Genomic DNA, 27637 nt, shown 5'->3' with positions numbered 1-27637 from the left:
TTTTAATTAGTAAATTTCCGTTTTGTATACCTATCCATGTGATCATAGAAATATCGAACATCAAATCTACCTCTTTTTGTAGCTCTCGTTAAAAGACCTTTAGCATTGTAATGAAATTTTTCTTCTCTAGCATTTTGTATTACTAAACCTCTGCTGTCATATTTATACTGACCTTCCCCAAACTTAATAATCCTATCCATACTATTGTATTCCATTGGTATAGTATTACCCCTATAGACAAATTGTTTTAAATTCTTTTAAATGATGTAAAAATGTGGGACGGATTGAACTGTGCAAGAAATATTACCTATATGTTAATGATAACATATTCCCATTATCATCATATCTGAATCCCCAAGGTTCTTGAGCTTCAACCCCCAAGAGTTGTCCATCACAATCCCATGTAAAATTTTTGACATTTGTATAAGTGTTTACACCAACATTTTTAGTATATGTCCGAGTTTGAGATATCCTCCTAGAATATTATTTTTAATAAATGTATGTGGATCACTTGTATGACGACTTTGAAAGTTCTTTGGGACGTATTATTTTTTTTATAAATATTAACATAGTATTTTTGCGATATTGTATGTTCACTGTTTATTGTATTGTTTCTACCTGTATGTTTTTAATATTAAGAAGAATAAATACTTTACCCATGCAAATCATGACTAAATTCCATTTTAAAAACTTCCATCCCGTGTATTGTAAGAGCAACTCTAGATTCCAAAAAGCGTGAGTTTTGCATGCTAGAGAATAGCGCTGTGCCATCATATACTTGAGTTTCATTGGCTTTAAGTTTAATAATCTGAAAATAAGTAGTACTTTTAAATCAATAAATAATAAGCATTTTTTTATATATTTTAAATTGTATATGTTGCAGGAAATATCCGATTTCAGGCTGTTTCAGTTTGGCCTAGAACATGACAAAAGTTCCTATCGTGATTAGAAACTTTGCAATTTTTCTAGGCCGTACTATTATAGCTTAATAGGTACTTTTAAAGACAAACTAGAATGGCTCGATATGTATTAGAAACTATCATATTTGACATACTTTATGAACTAAATTGTATGCAGAAGACCAAAAGTCAGTCTCTTTTGTAATTTAAATAATAAAAGTATGACGCCAGTGAATATTGAAAAATACGAGATTTAAACTTTCCAATTATTTTTATTATATTAGAAAGATTAATTTCTAAGCAGAGGAAATGAGATAGAAGATTATCGATACTCGATATATATATAATCTAAATTTCGATATTTTAATATTTTTACCTTAATAAAAGAACGCAGTATTATATTAACTGTAAATATGATTTAAATTATTAAACAAAAGATACACTTTTTCATTAAAGAGTAGTAAATAAACAACAAAAAGGTAACTAATTTGTGGCATTTTGAGTGGCAGAATACTCAAGTTCTCTTTTTACATAAACAGATATGTGTACCACCAGTGTCTTGTATATTGCCATCTTTTATTTTTTATCCCTGAATTTTGCTCGAAGAATTTGTTTTGTTTGCTGCAGACCCTAAAAAAATATTTTATCTTGAAGAACATCGTCTATTGAAAAACTTTTGTTTGCATAAGTCGAATTCTGATCGGGTATAAAGTGATTTCAAACAGCCATCCTTAGTATCCAGTTTGTATACATTATTATCAGTTATATCTATAACTATAGTCATATATTCGTACATTAATCGGTTTAAAACGTTCTACGTCTTCTGATGCCATCTCTCCATGCCTATCTGTCTCTCCAGGTTACCTCTCGGTCTACCCGGTTTTCTTCTTCCTGCAGGTTTCCAGTTTATGATTTGCTTTGGGATTCTTATTTCTGCCATTCTTTGGACATGCTTGTAATATATGAGTTGTCTGTTCTTTATTTCGTCCACTATTGTATGTATAACCTCCATAATCTCCCTTATGCGTTCATTAGTTATTCGCCCGAGTCTTGATTTGGCTGCTGCTCTCTTCCGAGAATCCATCTTTATAACTTCCAGCCTTCGTTTTGTTGTTTCTTTAATTGACCACACTTCACAGCTGTATGTGGTTATACTCTCGATGATGGTATTATATATTAATGTTTTGTTTCTGTTGTTTATGCTTCTGTCGCACAGTATCCCATTCAATACCGTGATAGCATTCCTTCCAAGTTGGTTTCGTTCTAATTGCTGTATCCAACAGTCCATCATTTGGGAAATTCATATTCAAATATTTGTATTTTGTGCAGCATTTATTTTTTTCCTACTAGTATTGGGTCTTGTTCTCCTCCGATACATACATATATACCTACATATCCTCCTCCTCCGATACACATATATTCTGTTTTGCTAGTGTTGATCTCGAGTCGCCATTTCTGATATTCTTCTATAAGCTTACGTATCTATAATTTATGTCGTTCGTAATCTTGTGCTATAAGCACCTGATCGTCCACGAAGCACAGTGTATAGAGTTTTGTCCCCTATGGGTACTCCCATATTTCGACGTTTTTGCTTCCCATCTTCGAGAACTTGTTCGAGATAGATCTTGAACAGTGTTGGTGAAATGCAGCACCCTTGTTTCAGACCTTTGGTTCAATTAAATCCTGTTATTAACTTTTTGCCGACTTTAATTCTAGTTTCTGTTTGTTTATATAATTTTTCCATAGCTTCCCAAAGTCTCTCAAGGGGAACGCTGTCGTATGCCTTCTACAGGTCCACGAACAGAAGATGTAGCTTTTAGTTTAGATTTTTTACTTACCAATGGTATTGCCGGTAGCTGTCGTGGAAATAGGCGACTAAAACACTATCATAATTTTTTTTGCAAATAGAATCTCAATTCTTTTATTTTACTAATAAAGAAGTTTTAAATTCGTTACTTTTTGGTGATATATATGTCCTTAAATCTAAAATAAATCGTTTTAGAGGTATTTAAAGGTTAGTTTTAAAGCGTATATTTTTCTTAATTTTATCTAGCTACCTTTGACATTAAGTGGCAAACAAAGTTTCACAACTCTAGAATATTATTAACCAGGTATAATATTTAAGGACTCTTTTGAAGGTGTACGAAAAGGATTGTTGCATAACACTGATTTCTAAGAGGTGAATTCTTCACGATACGTCAAATTATTGTGTAAAAAAATATTTTATCGTAAATACTATTTTATCTGAACTAGAGTATATCTAACACGATCCTGCACTTTGGAAATAAATTATTTTAAAACTTTTTAAGATCATAAAATCATAAAATGGTATTAACTTCATTTAGACGTTATCAAATTATAATTAATATATAAATTTACCTTAAATGGTCCTAATTGTTCCACGGTACCAGTCTTAAAGTTATATGCTATATTATACAGAGGTAAGTTTTGACCGCCGATTCTTCCTTGTAGATTAACTAGGCGATAATTATTGTCATAGTCGTAAGTAAACTTTGCATTGCTAAGACCTGTTTTGGCACCAAAATTTATGCGTTCTTCGGTTAAAAGCTCACCGACGAACTGATAGTCCCATTGATACTCTACATCCTTTTCTAAGTGGCTCACTTGACTTGGTAATCCTGAGGTCTCGGAGTAGGAATGGAGGGTCTTACCGTCACCATGAACAACCTTAAATAAAATAATAGGTATTATTTTTTTATGTCGTGGTATAAATTAAAATCTATAATATCGTAATTTTAAATCGCAGAGCTACGAATGGAATGTTTTTAGCTCTACGTCTTTTATAAAATCTTACCTCCTTGAGTTTACCACTATCGTAATATCGATATACGATTCGAGCCCCCTCTCCTGGAAATACAGTTTGCAACAACCTGCCGGAATTAGAGAAATGTTGTAGGTATGAGCGTGAACTTCCTGGCGATGTATACACCACCCTTATAATTCCTGGAATATCAGAGATAATAATTTAAAATAGGAGCTATTGGAAGCTACAGTACACAAAATAAAATGTTAATATTTCTAAAAAGCTCATTACACAGCAAATAAAAAAAATATACAGAGTATCCCATTAAAAAAAACATAAGTTTATGTCGTATCTCAAGAATAACAGCTACCAGCATAAATCTAGTTACGCAACTGAATTCTACGTGAAAAACCCTATGGGACTCCATATGAGGCTACCTATGCTCCAGCAGTAGTGTGTCGATCTGCTGTGCGAGATGTACTGTGATCAGTACCAAGCCAGTACGGTCGCTTTATTTATTTCAATAAAAATATTTATTTATTTAAATAGAGCGAGTAGCCACCTCAAAGAAAGTAGTGGCAAACAACCTTGAGTATATTTATCTAGTACAGCTTCTCAAATAGTGCCCTATCTACGGATTCGGCGATAAAAAAAATGTAGGTTCCTTGTACCTGTGAAACACATATCAAAGTACATGCGAGAGGCAGCCTATTCTGGCACTGTAAGAATAAGACAAGGGGAGTCGAAGGCTAGGGCAAAGCTATGTAGTATCTTTAATTTTATAAAAAAGTAGCACAATGATGTGAAAATCACCATCTTTGTATCTCTACTCATAAACGAGAAACCCTATAAAACTCAAAAATGGGACACCCTATACGTTAGAATTTATACATAAATAATTAATAAAAATAAGTAACCATGGGTTTTAATACTAACCTAGAGATGGCTGAAGGGCGAAGGAATGCCTTGTTCCGCTTGGTAAGGTAACGTGTCGCAGTCCTCCATTGTCGTCATACGTTAGCAAGAAGTTTCTTTGGCTGGCTAAAGTAATTTTTGTTAAAGTATTAGTTTCGTCATAGGTAAATATTTGAATTCCATCCTGTGGGCTCGTGATTTCCGACAATAAACCGTGTCGGTCGTAGCTGTATTTGAGTTGAGAGGCTCCCCATTTCCACCTGCAGACATATGGACTGTTAGTAAAAATTCTTTAGCATTTTGAAAGCCCCTGGTTTACACGTTATACAGGATATTAGTTGCAAAAAATCAACCAGTTTATAACAGATTTTGCTTTAAATGTAGGATTGCTGAGGTAACAAATCAGAGCAGAACTTTAAGTATCGAGTATCGATGTCCTTAAATACTTCTCGAAAGTATTAGAATAAATTAGTAGTTTCAAATACTTTATACCTAGTTATTATATAACGATCATTCACAATGGTTAAAAAATACAATTAAAATTAGAATATCCTGGCAAACAGCTTGCTGTAGTCAGTTGTATCATAGGTTATATACGTAGAAAAAGCCTAATAATTATAAAACAAACATTTTATTTTTCTAAACACAATTTCTCTTAATGCATGATAATCAAAGGCCAAAATGACATAACACGTAAATTTTTAAGCATACTTATTAAATGTTATAAATGTTTAGCATTAGTTGAAAAATATCATCGTTTGCTCTTTTTCGAAGGGTGAACACTTAGGGGATTTATGACATAAAGGATTTCCAAGGATTTATGACACATGAGAGGATTTCCAGGGGATGTACCGAGGATGTATTGGATGTACCGAGGATGTAGTGGATGTACCGAGGATGTACTAGAGGATGTAGGGGATGTACCGAGGATGTAGGGGATGTACCGAGGATGTACTAGAGGATGTAGGGGATGTACCGAGGATTTACCGGGGATGCATTTCGAATTATTTGGGGCGTAATTTGCCGAATGCGATGTTTCAAGTCATCCAAATTTGTCGGTTGTCTTTTGAATACATTTTCCATAAGGTATCCTCTTCGGTATCCTCTTAAAAAAGGTTTTTTTCTAATATTTTTTTTCACTTTTTAATTTTTAAATGAGAATAACTCCAAAAAGCTGGGATTTGGGTATAGCACTTACATGGAAAATATTCAGAATTTTAGGACAATTCAAAAATGCAGAAAAATAATAATTATGTTGCCACGAGGGTGGCCATTAAAAGAAATTGTTTTGGACAAAGCATTTTTGAGACACCCTGTATAATATTCATTTTTTGCATAATCTGACCCGGAAAAATTAAAATAATTGATGTGGCCGAGCGATTTCCAAAAAAATGTGGTTCTCGAGATGTTGATATTTATTCAATATTTTACAACCACCTTGTACGAAATCAAATAGGATCGAATATCGATATTGAGAATACAGATAGATATAGATATTTCCGATATGAAGTATTCATAAAGAGATATAGCGGTATCTGTTATATCGATAGCTATATCGATATTTGTGGACGAATATATCGTTACTTGGTTTTCACGTATGTGAATTAGCTTGTGCACATCCGTTTTTCTCAATGAATTTATTAAATAAAGTTTGCACAAGCAGATTTTCACAAGCCGATTTGCACAAATTTCATGGGAGTGAAAATGGACCTTTATTTTATATATCGATAAAAATATCGATACTCAAGGCCTTGTGGCTCACCCCTACTCATAACTTCAAAATATCTCGCAAAATGTATGTATAAGTCAGATATGTAGACTTTAATCCATATCTCTAGTATAAGTTTATGCAAAACTATGTTTGGCATGTGTGTTCATATCTTATTGCATAGTGCTGTAAGCGTTATGAATTAAAGGGAAGTGTGTGTAAATAATTATTATTGTACTCTCTATACGTCAAAAACGAAGTTCATAAATGCGAATGCCTTTAACGTTGCCTATTTTTAGGTCTGTTTTATAAAGTAGATCCTCGGTGCTACTAGATCTCATTTTATTTGGGGTTCAAAACACGAGATTGATAACTTTGCACATAATATAGGGTTTACGCATGACTAAGTTATTTTTCCGCCGACATAAACTGCATAAACCGAGGCATAAACTGCTGTTATACAGGGTAAGTCTTAAATAAGTGCAAATATTTTCAGGGGTGGTATATTTTGACCCCAGGAACACGTCTATGATGTTTTTTGCAAATAAAATATGTTGAAAATCGTGCATTTTCTTTTAAATTTTCCTGTATATTTTTCGAAAACTTTTTAGAACTGCCTGTTCACCGCTAATTTTCCCACGTTATAAATTCTTAATCTCTGATATTACCATAGTTACAGCTTTACTCTATGGTTACGGCACTAAAAGGTATGCAAATACAGAAAAAAATCAGGTGGCTATCAAAATTAAAAAAAAAATCATTTTTTTTTAAATTGTCAAACTTAAATAACTCGGTTATTTTGGATTTATTTGAAAAATGGTAAAGAAAAAATATGTTTCTTTTATCGAGATCTACCAGCCCTGAAAATATTTGCACTTATTTAAGACTCACTCTGTATAATAAAAGTAACGGCGAATTGTTGTAGGCACAATAATAGCCGAGATTGTTACAGCTCTGGCAAGATTTGATATGGGTTGGCGCGCCTTAGTTCGATTCTCGATGACCCCATATAATTTTTTTAAATGGTTTTCATTTTTTTTTATCCTTTTGAATTCAACAAAAATATTAGGTGTCAACTATATTACTAGCCAATAAATTGTAGAGGTTTGAGAAATTTTGTGTAGTTATACATATAATAAAGCTCGTAATAAATTGGGAGATCGCTCTAACATAAATAACAATTCCGGTTTCGTCGTAAGTAAAGTAACCTTAATTTTGTTATTTTAAATAAAAAAACACCCTGTAAATTTTTATATCCCTCTAGTAAATGTAAGTCGAAATGGTGCTTCATCTTTTTTTTTATATATTAATAGTTTCGGAGATAATAGCGTTCAAAATTTTAACTTTTTTTTACCATTCAAATAAAATTTAAAAAAATATATACAGTGTGTCCAAGATAAGTATATCTCGAAAAGTATTTTAGACACGTAAAACGGTTCATCACGAAAATTATTCTAAATGTATGGCGTACACATGAGAGAATTTCCAGGGGATGTACCGAGGATGTACTAGAGGATGTAGGGGATGTACCGGGGATGTACCGGGGATGTACCGAGGATGTAGTGGATGTACCGAGGATGTAGAGGATGTACTAGGGGATGTACGAGGATGTAGGGGATGTGATTGCCGAATGCGATGTTTCAAGTCATCCAAATTTGTGGGTTGTCTTTTGAATACATTTTCCATAAGGTATCCTCTTCGGTATCCTCTTAAAAAAGGTTTTTTTCTAATATTTTTTTTCACTTTTTAATTTTTAAATGAGAATAACTCCAAAAAGCTGGGATTTGGGTATAGCACTAACATGGAAAATATTCAGAATTTTAAGGGCAATTCAAAAATGCAGAAAAATAATAATTATGTTGCCACGAGGGTTGCCATTAAAAGAAATTGTTTTGGACAAAGCATTTTTGAGACACCCTGTATAATATTCATTTTTGGCATAATCTGCCCCGGAAAAATTAAAATAATTGATGTGGCCGAGCGATTTCCAAAAAATGTGGTTCTCGAGATGTTGATATTTATTCAATATTTTACAACCACCCTGTACGAAATCAAATAAGATCGAATATCGATATTGTGAATATAGATAGATATAGATATTTCCGATATGAAGTATTCATAAAGAGATATAGCGGTATCTGTTATATCGATAGCTATATCGATATTTATGGACCAATATATCGTTACTTGGTTTTCACGTATGTGAATTAGCTTGTGCACATCCGTTTTTCTCAATGAATTTATTAAATAAAGTTTGCACAAGCCGATTTTCACAAGCCGATTTGCACAAATTTCATGGGAGTGAAAATGGACCTTTATTTAATATATCGATAAAAATATCGATACTCAAGGCTTTGTGGCTCACCCCTACTCATAACCTCAAAATATCTCGCAAAATGTATGTATAAGTCAGATATATAGCCTTTAATCCATATCTCTGGTATAAGTTTATGCAAAAATGTGTTTGTGTGTGTTCATATCTTATTGCATAGTGCCGTAAGCGTTATGAATTAAAGGGAAGTGTGTGTAAATAATTATTATTGTACCCTCTATACGTCAAAAACGAAGTTCATAAATGCGAATGCCTTTAACGTTGCCTATTTTTAGGTCTGTTTTATAAAGTAGATCCCGGTAGCTACTAGATCTCATTTTATTTGGGGTTCAAAACACGAGATTGATAACTTTGCACATAATATAGGGTTTTACGCATGACTAAGTTATTTTTTCCGCCGACATAAACTGCATAAACCGAGGCATAAACTGCTGTTATACAGGGTAAGTCTTAAATAAGTGCAAATATTTTCAGGGGTGGTATATTTTGACCCCAAGAACACGTCTATGATGTTTTTTGCAAATAAAATATGTTGAAAATCGTGCATTTTCTTTTAAATTTTCCTGTATATTTTTCGAAAACTTTTTAGAACTGCCTGTTCACCGCTAATTTTCCCACGTTATTAATTCTTAATCTCTGATATTACCATAGTTACAGCTTTACTCTATGGTTACGGCACTAAAAGGGATGCAAATACAGAAAAAAATCAGGTGGCTATCAAAATTAAAAAAAAATCATTTTTTTTTAAATTGTCAAACTTAAATAACTCGGTTATTTTGGATTTATTTGAAAAATGGTAAAGAAAAAATATGTTTCTTTTATCGAGATCTACCAGCCCTGAAAATATTTGCACTTATTTAAGACACACTCTGTATAATGAAAGTAACGGCGAATTGTTGTAGGCACAATAATAGCCGAGATTGTTACAGCTCTGGCAAGATTTGATATGGGTTGGCGCGCCTTAGTTCGATTCTCGATGACCCCATATAATTTTTTTAAATGGTTTTCATTTTTTTTATCCTTTTGAATTCAACAAAATATTAGGTGTCAACTATATTACTAGCCAATAAATTGTAGAGGTTTGAGAAATTTTGTGTAGTTATACATATAATAAAGCTCGTAATAAATTGGGAGATCGCTCTAACATAAATAACAATTCCGGTTTCGTCGTAAGTAAAGTAACCTTAATTTTGTTATTTTAAATAAAAAAAACACCCTGTAAATTTTTATATCCCTCTAGTAAATGTAAGTCGAAATGGTGCTTCATCTTTTTTTTTATATATTAATAGTTTCGGAGATAATAGCGTTCAAAATTTTAACTTTTTTTTACCATTCAAATAAAATTTAAAAAAATATATACAGTGTGTCCAAGATAAGTATATCTCGAAAAGTATTTTAGACACGTAAAACGGTTCATCACGAAAATTATTCTAAATGTATGGCGTACACATGAGAGAATTTCCAGGGGATGTACCGAGGATGTACTAGAGGATGTAGGGGATGTACCGGGGATGTACCGGGGATGTACCGAGGATGTAGTGGATGTACCGAGGATGTAGGGGATGTACTAGGGGATGTACGAGGATGTAGGGGATGTACCGAGGATGTAGGGGATGTACCGAGGATATACTGGAGGATGTAGGGGATGTACTAAGGATAGAGGTTGTAGGTGTACACTTTTTGCCCTATGTGTTTACCCCTCGCTCTTTTTCTGTTAATTGCTAGTACTAATTTTGACTTTCTGAATGCTTACATTTATATTTGAGGTAAAAATATCTAGCTAATTGAAACTTCTAATTTATTCCACTAATTTTGATGTTCTGAATGAAGCTTAACTCTGTGTCTCTAAAAAAGTCATAGTCGAATTGCAATGATATTCCTTTAACATTGGCAGAAACATTGTTGTAGATTAAGGAAAATATATTACTATCAATAAAAAAAAGTAAAAGCTAACCAAGCTTAACCAGCTGTAAAATATATAAAATCTATGATTATTGCCCAAACCTTAAAAACAGAAATGCAATATTTACAAAAAAAATAAATTAGAGAAAATATTTGTAATTGCTGCTCTAATTTGATAAAGGTTGCTATTATAATTATTGTTTTTCCGCTAGTACTTACAAAAAAAAAACGGCAAAGGCCGGTAAACCGACAATGCAAATAAATTCGTTTTGAATCACCGTGAATTAATTCGGTAGATTTGCAATTCCTACGATAAAATTTCGACATGACATTTTTATTCAAAAAGTACTGTTGCTGACCACCTTTAAACAAATAAAACTCACCCGTCAATCCTGTTAAAACTGTCGTACGTTATATTTAGACTATCTGCGCCATTATATGGTATATACGATAGAGGAAGCCCCGCCGGATCATAAATAATTGTTAACAGAGGCAACTTGTCATAATCAAAGAAAGTCTCCTTGCTCGTGAATTGGTCGAATTCGATACCTAGCACTTTGGTGCCATTGACATATATCTCTCTGTAGAGAGTTTGCTGTAGATTGCGAACATCGCCGACTAAACTAAAAACTGTTGACATAGTGTTGGAAATTTCATTTCCAAATGTTGTTGTTTGATGGGACCACACAGGCAAGAGTTCTGCTTCCACAGGCAGAGAGGCTTCTAATAAGGGATGGCGCTCGATGGCGCATATTTCCAACTTGCTCTCAGATGGGCTCTTCACAACAACAGTAGAGTTTGTTAAGGTTACAGCCTTGGTTACTGCGGCACCTGAAATTTGTTATAATTCAAGAAATGTATAGTTCTAAATCATATTAGGTAAGTTGGAAATAACGGATTAATAACCGCAAACCATCAGTGCGATTGACATAATTTTGATGGATTTTGAATAATATAGTTCCACAAATATATAAATATACGAATATATATGTTCAAAATCGTTAATAATCCAACAAGATGTTGGAAGCAGCAGTATTTGTCGTGATTCAAAATATATAAAGAACTTACCGTCAATGAGAATGATTTGCTTGTTTGCTTTTCCATTAATGTTTAAAATTGTCGGCGGTTGACTGATGGATATTTCCAAACCCTCAGTATTGGACATTTTCGAATTTAATTGCAAAATTTCCCCGCTTGGCAGCGTTACACTAATTGCTCTACCCAACCAGTCGTATTGATAGATTACTGTATCACTTCCCTGTAATCAACAAATTACACCTCTAAAAAACAGTTGAATGAAAAAATATGGAATTGGTACATGATTTTACGAAAATAATTTCTTAGCCTTTCCTAATCTACAAGTTATAAAACCAGAACTTAATTATTCCACGGTATTATTATTGAAAATATTTGATTACATTTTGCTCTTTCGCAATATAAAGGAAACAGTGATATATTTTCTAAAAAGAAAACAAAAAAAATATAAGACAAGTATACTCTCATTTTTTTTTCATTAAAACTAATGACGTGTCCTTGTATATTCTTATATTTATTACAACTTATTGTACACTTTTTATATAAAATAAAATAAACACACTCAGGCTTTAAAAAAATAATAATGTTCATATGTGTGCTGTAGCACACATATATGAACATTATTAAAAAAATAATAATGTTCATATGTGTGCTGTAGCCCAAAAATGCTGTGTGCCCAAATTAACTTATACAGGGTCCAGCAATAGTGCGACGGGCTCATAGAATAAAAAACTTGGGGATTTTGTTTAAGTGTAAACATAAAGTATGTGGTACAAGGATGTATTTCAGGAAAATACTTTAGTTGTATTGTTAAGATCTGAAAAGAAGTCAAAAATTCAATAATATGCTGTTCCATTTAAAAATGCTATGCGCTCCATTTAAAAAACATCATCCCCATCCACTCACACTTTTTTGAGTCACCCAATAGAAGTTAAAATATTTTCCTGAAATACATACCTAGAACATACTTTAGATGCTTTAGATTTGCCAGCCAACATTTATCTAAAATAAAATCAACACTATTATAAAAATATCTCACTATTTTGGGCTCGATTTTGGGTACGATGAAGCTGTAAATTAGTCATGGCCGGAACAGCGATTTTTTAATAACAGGTAGAAGCTGTTCCAGTTGCTACAGATACCTCCAAAAAATCCAAGAAACCTGTTTCAGTTCCAAACTGTTCCAAAACGAAAATTAATACCGTACTTGCGTCATTCTGATTCGGTTGCTATTTTTTTTTTAAATTTATATAAAAGAATATTTTTTGTTGCTATATTGCCAAGATATAATGTTTTTTTTTAACTAAAAATTAAAAAAAAAACTATAAAATTTTCGAAAAATATAAACTTTTCAAAAACATGTTTTTCCGAAAAAAACTCATAAGAATCGAAATATACCACCCCTAAAAATATGTGCACTTATTTAAGACCCACCCTGTATAAGCACTAATGAATAAAATAAATATAGATTTATAATTTTGTTATATACTTAAAAAGTAAATTCTTGGAAGAGTTTATTTTTTTTAATATCTGCATCTATTTACATATAATACAAAACAATAACCGACTGTTCTTACACTGTAGTTTTCAAAAAAAACCTATGATGCGATAATTATATTGCATTTGGCAACATCGCCAGCATTTTTTTTATAGTAAAAAATGTTCCTTACCTATTCTGTTTCTGTTTACATTAAAAAAAATATTTAAAAACATTATTATAAATTTAAAATTAATAATAAAAATTTAGTTGAATTTTAATTAAATATTTTAAATACCGGCAACGGCCACACTTTTTTTACGCCCCTGTATCCCGATAACACCTGAACGGTCGCGTCCGCTAAACTTTGGCTAGACTAGCGAAACCGATATACGACCTCGATTATATCAACTCAAACCAGTTCTTTTTACTTAACTGTTTCAAACAGTTCCAAGTTCCTAACTGTTCCAAGCCCTAAACTGTTCCAAGTCCCAAACTGTTCCAAGTCTCAAACTGTTCCAAGTCCCACTGTTCCGGTTAGGACTTGAAACAGTTTAGGGCTTGGAACAGTTTAGCGCTTGGAACAGTTAGGGACTTGGAACTGTTTGGGACTTGGAACAGTTTCGGACTTGGAACAGTTTTGGACTTGGAACAGTTAAGTAAAAAGAACTAGTTTCAGGTTAAGAAACGAGGTAGTATATCGCTTTAGCGACGCGGTCGCTTGGCGTTATATTATCGAGAAGATTGAGTGCGAGTGCACTAATATAGTGCATAGACGTAAAAAAAACAAGGGTGACGGTTTTCGCAGCGTTGCCGATATTTGATATATTTAATGAAAATTCAAATACATTTTTGTTATAAATTTTAAATAGGAAATCAATATTTAAAAATAATATATATATATATATATATATATATATATATATATATATATATATATATATATATATATATATATATATATATATATATATATATATATATATATATATATATATATATATATATATATATATATATATATATATATATATATATATATATATATATATATATATATATATATATATATATATTTATTAAACCGCTTATACGAGCCCAAAAACTACGTTGCTTCATTGGCCTCAGACCCGATTTCGACATTTCAGGCCCGGACTCGGGTCTGAGTACGATTTCAGTGGTTATCCTCTAGAACGGTTTCCCCACTTCCCCTGACCAAATTTCAGCTGGGCCTGAAAAAATGGTTTTATGTTTTTTATATACGATTGGGGGTACACCGGTATTGTCACGAGCGGCGCCACCTTCGACATTAGTATAAGTGTATAAGCCGATTTACGTTGAATTGATGTATTCAGACCCAAGAACCGGCAACACAGTAAAGCAAACTATTAAAGGGAAACGAAGATATAGCCGTGTTATATTTGGTAAAAAACAAAATGCTCATACTCTAATTAGAATATTAAGAAATTCAGACGAAGAAAATGAAAATAAGTATTCTTTTAAAATTATTCCTACTAGTTTCATTTAAAAATATCAATAATTTACGGTCTAATCTTTTTTTTGAATTGCTGTCATCACCGGATTTGTAGAAGTAACTAAACTTTTATTGTCGAAACCGGTCGTTCGGCTAATAAATACTAGAAACAAAATTATTTCGATCGGCGGGTCAAAAATTGTACGAGTACCTACAAATTTACTTCGATGCTATGATTTCGTTGTAGAAGTACCTAATTTTTTTCATCTAAATCGGTCAGAATTCTAGGAGTAACTACAAAATTATTTCGATGCTGTGATTTCGCTGTAGAAGTACCTAAAATTTTTTCGTCTAAATCGATCGTCGTGTCAAAAAAATGTACGAGTACCTAGAAATTTATTTCGATACTATGACTTCGTTGTACAAGTATTTAAAAATAATTTTCATTTAAATCGATCGTCGTATACCGGGTGCGTCTCAAAAGTAGCTCACCCCTACAACTTTTTTTATTTTGTCAGATAAAAAATCGAATTTTGGTATGTTAGTATATAACATAAATTAGGATTGATTGACGTATTCAATTGTTTTTGGTCACTTCCTGTTTCACCGGAAATGACTACAACTTTTGATTGTTAAATGGCACGCCCGGTATATTTTTACATTATTCGATACAAAAACTCACACTGAATAGAATGGCATGTCATAAATATGTTAATTTTTGACATTTGACATATGATTTATTTGTAACATGCGGTTCATAATGAAAATTTGACTCGAGTACCAAATTGTGGTACCAAATTATTCGTAGAAAAATGCTTTTTCCAAATATGCTAACGAGCCACCTTTGTTCCGTTTGAAAAAATTGAGATATGAGTAAAAATTCGATTTTGATATCTTATAACGGGCCCGGACAAGACACGAAAATCATTAGACTATCAAATCTATTTTTCCAAAGCTCCTTGATTAAAAATTAGTGTTTGTAACACATCCATGGCACTCTATAATAGATAGAAATTTAAAATACTATTTTTTAAGCGAAAATGTCAAAAGTTGACATATGATATATTATTCTATTCAGAGTGTCATTTTCTATCGAATAATGTAAAAACATACCGGGGGTGTCATTTAATAATCAAAAGTTGTAGTAATTTCCGGTGAAACTGGAAGTGACCAAAAACAATTGAATACGTCAATCAATTCCAATTTATGTCATATACTAATATACCAAATCTCGTTTTTTTATCCAAAAAAAAAAATAAATAAAAAAGATATAGCGGTGGATCACTTTTGAGACGCATCCGCCACTAGAATTACTGGAAATCTATTCAAGGCCGTTACGCCGTTACGCCGATACGCCGTTTTTAGGATAGTGTGGATGCACCCTCAAGAGAATGTGGTTTATTTGAAATTGTAACATGCGGTTGATAATGACAATTTGACTCGAAATACCATGTGTGTGGTACCAAATTATTCGTAAAAAATGCTTTTTCCAAATATGCTAACGAGCCTCCCTTGTTCCGTTTGGAAAAATTGAGATATGATTAAAAATACGATTTGGGCATCTTATAAGAACGGGCCCGGACAAGACACGAAAATCATTAGATTATCAAATCTATTTTTCCAAGGCTCGGGGGGTGTCATTTAAAAATCAAAAGTTGTAGTCATTTCCGGTGAAACAGGAAGTGACCAAAAACAATTGAATACGTCAATAATTCCTAATTTATGTCATATACTTACATACCAAATCTCGTTTTTTTATCTAAAAAAAAATTAAAAAGTTATAGCGGTGAGCCACTTTTGAGACGCACCCGGTATAAAATGACAGCAATCTTCGTTTCATGCCACCGCTGACGCCGTTTTTTTTTCGATTATATGGTAGTTAATCAGTACAATAATTAATTTTGTTACATTACTACGTTCACTAAGATCTAAAATAGTAATTTTAGTGTAACAAAAATGTTGATTGCTACAGTAATACGTTGTATATTCAGTTTACGGTTGGATGCTATCTACCAACACCATATAAATATAACAAACACGTTCTATGGTTGCATGTTGCATCTCTATAATATGTTCTATCTTCTATCTATGTTTACTTACTATGTATTCGAAAACTTAATTTGAGTAATATATGGTAGTATAATATTATTAATATTAATATTCATTAATCGCAATATGAATGAGAATAGTGCTTTCCTTTAATCACAATTCTAATAAATTGAACTTGAAAGTATGTTTCCCAGAAAAGTAGGTGGTTCCCAGACTATATACAAATAGGGAATTCCCAAAAGATCATGCTTTTAAACCTACACTTTTTTTACTACTTTACTGCTATATGAATTTTATTTAAATTTAAATGATACATTACACTTTTAAACATTTTGTTTACAGTTTCATCCAAACTCAACTCGCCAGATTAGACTTTAAATTATTTATATTTTGTGACGGGGATTCGTTACAATTATTTTGTTGGATGTCGAACCATAAACTTTATGATAAAACTCGAAGAATTTCAACAAAACACTTTTATTAAACTTTAAGTTTCCGTGACAAATCAAATCATATGTTTTTTCTACCTACTGTCCCTCGATCTTTTTTATAATGGACTCGTCCAAGCGGTCCCAGAGGGGCCCTATAATAATAATAGTTCTCTGTTACAATTTGTAAATAAAACTTGTAGAAACAATCTTAACAAATACTTACTACCTATTTTGATTTTTTTCGTCTGAATCTCTTAATATTCTAAATGAAAACACTTTACTTATTAGATAAGTATACACATGGCATATATGTGATTCCAAAAAACGGCGTCAAATTACCTTTGAAATGACAATCGTCAGAATCGATCGTCGTGTCAAAAAATTGTACGAGTATCTAAAGTTTTTTTCATCTAAATCGATCGATGGGTCAAAAATTGTACGAGTACCTAGAAATTTACGTAGAAGTACCAAAAATGTTTTTCGCCTCAGAAAACAGATCGTCGTATCAAAGAATTGTACGAGTACCTAGAAATTTATTTCGGTACTATGATTTCGTTGTAGTAGTACCTAAACTTTTTTTCGTTTAAATCGGTCGTCGTATTTGTGTTTAGACATTATTCGATATAAAATTACACTCTGAGGGTGCATCCACACTATCCTAAAAACGGCGTAACGGCGTAACGACCTTGAATCGATTTCGAGTAATTCTATTGGCTGAAATTTTTGACAGATGTATTTGACAGATAAAATTTATGACAGATGAATTTTTCAGCCAACAGAATTACTGGAAATCTATTCAAGGTCGTTACGCCGTTACGCCGATACGCCGTTTTTAGGATAGTGTGGATGCACCCTCAATAGAATGACATATCATAATATGTCAATTTTTGATATTTTCGCATATGGTTATACATATACAGAAGTACCTAAAGTTTTTTTTCATCTAAATCGATCATCGTGTCGAAAAATTGTACGAGTACCTAAAAATTTATTTCGGTACTATGATTTCGTTGTAGTAGTACCTAAAGTTTTTTTTCGTCTAAATCGATCGTCGTGTCAAAGAATTGTACGAGTACCTAAAAATTTATTTCGTGCTATGATTACGTTATGGAAGTATCTAAATATTTTTTTTCGATGTTATGATTTCATCGCAGAAGTACCTAAAGTTTTTTTTTTCATCTAAATCGATCATCGTGTCGAAAAATTGTACGAGTAGGTACCCAGAAATTTATTTCGGTACTATTATAATACGTTACAGAAGTACCTAAAGTTTTTTTTCATCGAAATCGATCGATGGGTTAACAATTGTACGAGTACCTAGAAATTTACGTAGAAGTACCTAAAAATGTTTTTCGTCTCAGAAAACAGCCTTATTTTAAAACCTTATTTTAAAAGGAACATCCAGCATATTTTCCCGGTGTTCAGTTGGGAATTTGTATATCTTCAAAATATTATTAAGGTTGCCAACCCCTTAGACAAAGATTTTCTTAGATATTTTATTTTTTATGATTTTACGTCAGTAAATCTTTATTATTTGAAGAAATCTAGGGTGGCTGTGTGATGCTACCTTTTATTAATTTAACAAAAATTAAAGATTGTAGAGTAAAATACTCAACAGTAATAAAAAGATACACGTTTAAAACATATTTTAATTATGACAGAATTAAAACTAGACATAAACCTATAATTATGTGACAAAAATGAAATCAAATGCTCAAAATGCTTCCTTTCCTGTTTGCATACTACTAACTGCATAAAATAATTGTCTTTTCAAAGGATCTTTTCATTTAAAAAGGCATATGTGGAGTTCTGCCTAGAAGAGCAGCTACAATGATTTCTCTCATGTTGTCGACAATAGTTGGTCGAGTTTTGTAAACACTGTCTTTAACATATCCCCATAAAAAACCAGACTTGATAAAATCAGAAACATTTAAGTATTATATTAATTGGTGAATGCACACTGCAAATACAACCTAACTTAACAACACCAACTAATAGAATGATATCAATTCTCTCTGATGTAGGATAAGTTTGCATTTTCGGCAAATTTCTGAGAAATTTTTTTGTTTTAACTGACACAAAATGATAACTAGTTGTTAAAGTTTGATTAATTAGACAGCTATGTTGAAGTAATTGTAGACATATCAGAGCCACCTAGATTTTATCTAGGTGGCTATTTTACACCTAAATAATAAAGATCTTCTTAGATCAAATCATGTAAATGAAAATATCTAGGAAAATCTTTGTTTGAGGGGTAGGCAACCTTAATAGTCTTTTGAAGAGACATGAATTCTCCATTGAATATCTGAATAATACATTGGGTGTTCCATTTAAAATAAAAGAGTAACATTCTTTTAAAGGTGACCAGTGTTCAATATTAATTTTGTCTCACCCTGTATAACTTTTTGGATCAAGTTTTAATTTGATTTAAAGTACAATAGTTAATTTAACTATATATTAGGCTATACCAGGTAAATTCCAATTTAGGTAGCTTTTATTGTAATTTAAAAATTGTTCTTTATTTCTAGAAAATGTTAAATATGTCAAAAACCTTACATTTTAGTCATATACTCCTCTTATAAAACTCACCTTTATTTTTCTCCCAGAATCCGAAAATCGATTAATATATAGGGTACATACATATATAATACATTACAAAAAATACAACTTTGATATGTAACTTTTTTTGGGGACACCCTGTAGAAGTCTCTATATTTTTAAAAAGTGCTCTGAATTAAACTACATAAAATAAAATTTCATTTCAATACAAACTGTCGTTCTCCTTAGAGCCTCCGCGGCGTATGAGAGGCGCCACCCTGTACATTCCCAAATATTTCTTAAAAATTTGGAACGCAACAGAAAACATAAAAGAATAGAAATTAAATATGGTGTGTATTCTGAATCGGTACGTTTCGGGAATGTACGCATCTAAACGCCGGATTTACCACAAATATGAGTGTGTATAAAATGTAGATGGCGCTGCGATACAGCGAACTTTAGGTTACCACAATTCTGAAAGTGTGTGATACCAATAAATATTATGATTTGTGGAAACTTACACACGTAATTTTTCGGATCTAGCCGACCAGACTAATTTTGACCCGAGGATATCGAATTTGCTATCAGAAAATTGTGGTATACGCGTGTATGTATACCATAATTGAGACGTATGTCACAAATACTACTACTGCACACACAAGGTGTCACAAATATGGTCACACATACACAACCACACCTACACTAGTGCACACTGATGTAACTGCCTTCAGGCTTCATCAGTACGGTAAGGAATCAGGAAGCGAAGAAACCGATCCCAAAACACAAAAAAAACCAGGAAGCAAACGATGCAACGAGGCACCGTGTGCAACCCAGGAGATGGTAAAACAAAATTGATGAAGAAACGAAAATAAAAGATAGAAAATAAAAGGAGCAAACGGGAGCCTAAAGCCCCAATTTGCAGCCAAGAACCAGAGTCGCCCAGGATTGTGGGCTTCGTCCAGAACAGCCGCGGAGGTAGCCAACAGCAACCCGCCGCAATACCCTTAGCCGTGGTACCAATATGAAAAAGAAATAAATAGTGAGAGAAATGAACAAAAAAGGAGAAAAAAGATTAAACGGCTCAGCCCTCAACAACTCGTAACCGTATACACCGGTTACACTGGTGTATGTATATTTCTTCATCAATTTTGTTTTACCATCTCCTGGGTTGCACACGGTGCCTCGTTGCATCGTTTGCTTCCTGGTTTTTTTTGTGTTTTGGGATCGGTTTCTTCGCTTCCTGATTCCTTACCGTACTGATGAAGCCTGAAGGCAGTTACATCAGTGTGCACTAGTGTAGGTGTGGTTGTGTGAGTGTGAGTATGCATGTCTGCACTGGTGTACACTGGTGTATACGGTTACGAGTTGTTGAGGGCTGAGCCGTTTAATCTTTTTTCTCCTTTTTTGTTCATTTCTCTCACTATTTATTTCTTTTTCATATTGGTACCACGGCTAAGGGTATTGCGGCGGGTTGCTGTTGGCTAACTCCGTGGCTGTTCTGGACGAAGCCCACAATCCTGGGCGACTCTGGTTCTTGGCTGCAAATTGGGGCTTTAGGCTCCCGTTTGCTCCTTTTATTTTCTATCTTTTATTTTCGTTTCTTCATCAATTTTGTTTTACCATCTCCTGGGTTGCACACGGTGCCTAGTTGCATCGTTTGCTTCCTGGTTTTTTTTTGTGTTTTGGGATCGGTTTCTTCGCTTCCTGATTCCTTACCGTACTGATGAAGCCTGAAGGCAGTTACATCAGTGTGCACTAGTGTAGGTGTGGTTGTGTGAGTGTGAGTATGCATGTCTGCACTGGTGTACACTGGTGTATACGGTTACGAGTTGTTGAGGGCTGAGCCGTTTAATCTTTTTCTCCTATATATATATATATATATATATATATATATATATATATATATATATATATATATATATATATATATATATATATATATATATATATATATATATATATATATATATATATATATATATATATATATATATATATATATATATATATATATATATATATATATATATATATATATATATATATATATATATATATATATATATATATATATATATATAAAACCTCTATTTTTTATATAAATGGGACAAATTAAAGTCCAGCATCAGGGCCTGAAGGCATCGCTTGAACATTTTTCGTCCGATATACCCAGGGTTTGGTTTGGTTTGGTTTGGTTATTATATATATATATATATATATATATATATATATATATATATATATATATATATATATATATATATATATATATATATATATATATATATATATATATATTTAAAAATAATATATAATAAAAGAAAGAAAAGAATATCTAATATTTACTATTTTATATATGTAAAATAGTAAAATACATATTATATAAAATAAAAAGAACTTACATTCCTAGATATTAAACTTAAAGTCCTAGTCCTAGATAGTACACAAATCAAAATCTATTGTAATAATAAAAATTCAACAGACCTATAAATATTATACCCTAACTATACTAAACAAATAATAACAGAGATAGACTAAAATATTTTGGTTTGCTCAAAGAATACCGACAAGCAAAATAGTATTATAACGTCTAATTACAAATTAACACGAAGAATCTTGGAAGGAATTGTTAACGTTTATAAATAACAATTGTTTTAATTTGCTTGCACTAAGTCTTCTTCGACGATCGGTTAAAACAATTCCCGCTTAATTATGATGATTGTTGTGTATTGCACCAAGTAACTCTAGATCTAGTTAATAATTCGGTAGCACGAATTAGCCAAAACCAACAAATTTAAAGTGAATTCCGTATACCTATTACCTATTTCGAAAATTATCATGCCTATAAAAAAGGTCGTCGCCTTATCATAACAAGCGGTTCCTTTGTCGGTATGTATACATTTTTTACGCAGAGTTTATTTTAATGTAAACAGAATAGGTGAAGAGAATTTCTTGCCATCAAAAAAACGTACTGGCGATGTTGGCAAATGCAATATAATATATAATTATCTCATTTTGAAAAATACACTATTAAGAATCTAGTATCACAAATATAACAGATAACATAATTTAAACAATTCCAAGAATTTATTTTTTTAAGTATTTAAGTTGCAGTGTTTTGAAACAGCTGCAACAATTGGAACTCAAACTGGTATAGGATAGCAGATAAACCTGTTCCAAGCCAGTTCCAAAACAAACCTGTTTCGAAAATAACAGATCCTGTCCCAAAGCGTCATCACTACTGTAAATAAAGCTAATTTTTAAATATTAATTCATGTGTCCTTTTATATTAATACTACTAACACCGCAAGAACGAATGTGGTGATGGATATATCGTACATATAGATGAATTAATCGACTTGATAATTTCGCGTTATTGGAAATCAAATTGGGCCTAATGAAAAACTTTGTTAAAGTACTAGTAGAGAATATATAGTCAGCATCTGCGTCAGACATTACCAAGGCTAAGCGAAGAAAAAAATAAGGAAAGTATTTTTTTGGGCAACAAATCCGAAATATTATTACACTTTAACAGATATTGAAAAAAAATTAGGAATAATTTTCGGCCGGTCGGTGGTCATTAACTTCTTGGGAATTAAAAAAGTGATTACTACGATACTAAAAATGTGCTGTTATTGTATCAAAAATGAGTTGCATTATGTCTCTGAAGATTCATTTTCTACACTAACACCTGGACTTTTTCCTGATATCTGCGGAAATGTAAGCGATGAGCACGGCAAACGCTTTCATCAAGACATATTAACAATGGAGAAAAAGTACCGGGGAAAATGGATTACTTCTATGCTTCTGAATTACTGTTCTGGACTCTTATTAGAAATGCTCCAGAACAGACATCGCTCTCATATACCGCATTTAGTGACTCTAACAAGACTATCTATTTTTTTCTTATTTTTCAGAAAGTGAAATTAAAAAAAACTTGTTCTTGAAAACTACAATTATAATAGTTTTTTTAATTTGTTTTTTAATTGTATTGTTATTTTACGGGTGCAAGGGGTATTGAAGCGATACATATAGCTTAGCTTACAAAAAAGGCAACCTCACCTTCACGTGATGCACCCTGTTTACACAAACGAGGCTCTGACGTCCGAGTATAGGTGGTATAACCTTATACAACCCTCAGACCTACCAAGTTTCTAGGGAAGAGGAGTAGCAAACTACTCCTAGCCGGCCGAGAACGTAGCATAACGGACCTATTGTCGCGGTCCTCACTGTACCATAGCCATCCCATGCTACAGTTGCAGTCAAAACTATGCGGCAGCGTAACCGCCACAGTTAAACCTTTTCACGCAGCTAACACACATCAATGATGGAACATTCGAGAGGGACAAAATCATGATCCGGAAGTAAAATACCCCCTCAATCGGATCTCCGGGAGGAGATGCCTACTCGAGCGTATCTTCGGAGAAACAAAAAACATCAATGTTTCAGGTTTGAGGCGTGGAACGTTCGCACTCTACTGGACAAGGTAAATTCAAATCGACCAGAGAGAAGAACAACACTGGTCTCACAGGAACTCCACCGATTAAATTATAGATGTTGCCGCTCTTAGCAAAACCCGCTTTGCGGATGAAGGTAGTCTCACTGATGAGCATTACACCGTCTGTTGGAAGGGTCACCCCGCAATACTTCATTCATGGCGTAAGCATTGCAATCAAAAACGAAATCGCCACCAAATTAGCAGAAGTACCTATTGGTGTGTTCGAATGTCATATGACCCTAAGGTACCCCATATCAGACAAAACTTACGTCAACATCATTAGTGCCTCCGCTCCCACCCTAGACGCTAAAATTGAGAATAAGGATAAATTCTACCAACCTCTACAAAATGTTCTCCAACGAATTCCAAAGCACGAACGAATCATCTTCCTAGGTGACTTTAATGCCCGTGTCGGCAAACAACAGGAAATATGGCCTGACGTATTGGGAAAACATGGAATGGGAAACGTAAATAGCAATGGTGAACGCTTATTAACAGCATGCACAGAATACAATCTTTGCATCACCAATACGTGGTTTATGTTGAAAAACAAGTTTAAAGGTACCTGGAAACATCCCAGAAACATCCCAGGCCACTGGCATTAATTGGACTAAAAGATGTCAGACTCACAAAAGCCAGAATACATGCCGAATGCGGCACTAACCACCGACTTTTAATTTCAAAAATGAAAATTCAGTTAAAACCCAAGTATCCACACTGTAAAAAGCAAAACAACATGACCAGATTGAACGTACGGGGCCTAGAGAACCACAATACCGCCGACGCGATGCCCTCCGGGAAGTCATCAAAGAATCACTTCCATCGATAAATTCAATCTCAATCTTGGAAGCTGAACAAGGCTGGACACAATTAAGGGATGCGATTCGTAAAACTAGCAAAGCAGTACTGGGGAAGCAGTACTGGAGAAGTCCAACAAAAAGAAACAACCAGACTGGTTTAACGACATCAACCGCATATACAGGCTTTGTTGGAACAAAAGCATAGAGCAGATCAAGCAGTCACTGCAAATCCACACAATCCAAGGCTGGTAGACAACTTTAAAGCAGCCAATAACACGCTTCGAAGAGAACTGCGCCAACTAAAGGATAACTGGTGATCACAAAAAGCGAATCAGTTTCAAGAGTACCCTCGCATCACGATTATCGTAAATTCTTCGAGGCTGTAAAAGAAGTATACGGCCCAACTAAGAACGCAAGCTGCCCAAAAAGAGGAAGAGCAAATCAGAAATCTCTGGAAAGAGCATTACAGCCAAGCAAGACAATATCCCCAATATGCAAGCACTAAACACAATACCTCAGTATAACAGAATTGATGTATTAGATATCCCAATAACGGAACAGGAAATAAAGGCCTCCATAAAACAACTTAAAAACAACAAATCGGCTGGCTGTGACGCGATTCCAGCGGAAATCTACAAGTGTGCAAGCAAAGGACTTATTGGTCATCTTAAGGCTTTCTTCGATGTCATATGGGAAAGAGGAGATATACATCAGGACTTTCGCAACGCAAATATAGTAAATATATTTAAGAACAAAGGAAGTGCATCAGATTGTGGAAACTACCGAGGAATTTCACTACTGGTTATCGGAAGTAAAGTTCTCGCAAAAATTATGTCAAACTGCATTCACCCACATATAGAAAAAATCCTCCCAGAATCGCAAACGGGCTTTCGCACCAACCGCGATACCGTTGATTCCATATTCTCCGTCCGCCAACTACAGGAAAAAGTAAAGGAACAGCAGAGTAAACTTTATGTTGCATTCATCGACCTAACGAAAGCCTTAAACAGAGATGCACTTTGGGTAATTATACAAAAGTTCGGAGTGCCCAACAAATTTCTTAGTGTGTGTAAAAGCCTCCATAACAACAAAAAGTCGAGAGTGTCACATCATGGATTACTGAGCGATCCCTTCCTGACAAATACAGGAGTTAGGCAGGGATGTGTCCTAGCTCGCCTCCTATTCAACATATTCATGACGCGTGCTGATGGACGGCAAACTGCAGGAAAGAGGAATGGGTGTTAGATACAGGTATGACGGTGGTCTGTTCAACATAAAAAGACTCAGGGCAAAAATACGTATAAAATTCATCACAGAACTCCAATACGCTGGTGACTGCGCTCTAGTTGCTAATACGTTACAGCAATTACAGGAAATGCTGAACACATATACCTGGGCTTATGAGACTTTGGGCCTTAAACTGAACATCGATATAACAAAAATCATGTGCACTCCCTCAGAAAATCATAACAGCGCTATAAAAATCGAAGAAAAACTATTGGAATATGTATCGGAATTTAATTACCTCGGCAGTTTGATTCCGGAAAAGGCAAATATCGACTCTGACATTCAGCACAGAATCAGCAGCGCCTCAAGAGCATTCTGGAAATTAAAAGAGGGTTTTCTACAATCATGACTTGAGCACAAAAACGAAACTTGCAGTGTGTCGAGCAGCAATAATCCCCACCATGTTATATGGAAGCGAAACCTGGGTGCCGTAACGCCGGCATACGAGCGCATTAAACAAGTTGAAACAGAGACAACTTAGACAACTTTTAAGAATCAAATGGTACCACCATGTCTCAAACGTATCAGTCCTTAAAAAAGCAAGCTGCGAGAGCGCTGAAGTGATGATTACTAAATCTCGCTTAAGATGGGCTGGCCACGTATGCAGGATGCAAGAAAACCGCCTACCGAAATCTCTTCTTTACGGTGAACTTGTAGAGGGTAAGAGGAAACCGGGTGGACAACTCAAAAGATACAAGGATGTTGTTCATGAAAACTTAAAGAGGATAAGTATGCAGCATCAGTGGGAGGAAGCAGAGCACAATAGAACGCAATGGAGGAGAATTGTAAATTCAGTTAATAACGACAACCAAAAAGTAAAGAGGCAACAAAGTAATCAGATTTTTGAATGTCCGGAGTGCGGAAGAGAGATAACATCACGTATCGGGCCCTCCAGTCACAGAAGCTCATGACAGGAAACGCCTTGCGTAACCATCTTTTGATGCGTGTCAAATACTCGTCAGCGAGTAATGCATGGCATAGTAGTAGTAGTAGTAATCATTAAATTTGTCGTTTAGGCTATAGCAACTTTTTTGACAGGCAGATTTTTTCGTCCAAAAATTTTAATATTTTTTTTCTCAAAAAAGGTCAATGTTAGGTATAGAGTGTTTGATATCAAGTGTATCATAATTCATAAAATTTTGCAGAGAATTTAAGCATGTAATAAAAAATAGGGGTATCCATTTAAAATTAGAAAGTTGCTGTCAACTTCCGGTATTTCCGGAAGTGCCGCCATATTGAAAATATTTATAAACGATAGATCTCGTTGTGAAACAGTAATGTGCAAAATATCTCCGATCTAGATATTGTAGTTCTCTAGAAACTTCTAATGCACGCTGAGCCTGGGACTCTGTATACCTAAAGCACAGAGTACAGAATATAAAGAGGAGACAGCCAGACAAAGCAAGTAAATTAGACAAAGACAGAAAGAAACTCCGAGTTAAAGGGACACGATTTAATGCCATTTAAATAAGAAACACGAAATTGACAAGTTTATTCTAATGATATTGTTCTGATATTAAAACACCAA

The 27637-nt window shown here is 33.6% G+C and overlaps 1 protein-coding gene across 1 annotated transcript in view; it reads right to left on the bottom strand.

Annotated features, from left to right (window-relative positions):
- LOC115875724 (teneurin-a) overlaps positions 1-27637 on the bottom strand; it is a 214986-nt gene that overhangs the window by 17564 nt on the left and 169785 nt on the right. The window contains exons 19-26 of the mRNA XM_030891237.1: positions 11589-11778; positions 10904-11351; positions 4600-4838; positions 3715-3863; positions 3279-3587; positions 657-808; positions 308-475; positions 31-231 (exon numbers count right to left, since the gene is read on the bottom strand). Of these exons, the coding sequence (XP_030747097.1) occupies positions 31-231; positions 308-475; positions 657-808; positions 3279-3587; positions 3715-3863; positions 4600-4838; positions 10904-11351; positions 11589-11778 (1856 nt within the window). The remainder of the gene's footprint in view (positions 1-30; positions 232-307; positions 476-656; positions 809-3278; positions 3588-3714; positions 3864-4599; positions 4839-10903; positions 11352-11588; positions 11779-27637) is intronic.

The sequence above is a fragment of the Sitophilus oryzae genome, unplaced genomic scaffold, assembly GCF_002938485.1.
Source record: "Sitophilus oryzae breed Bouriz unplaced genomic scaffold, Soryzae_2.0 scaffold_1394_pilon_pilon, whole genome shotgun sequence".
Classification (NCBI taxonomy): Eukaryota; Metazoa; Arthropoda; class Insecta; order Coleoptera; family Curculionidae; genus Sitophilus; species Sitophilus oryzae.
The sequence above is the reverse complement of the archived record's forward strand: the minus strand, read 5'-3'. Positions and strand labels throughout refer to the sequence as shown.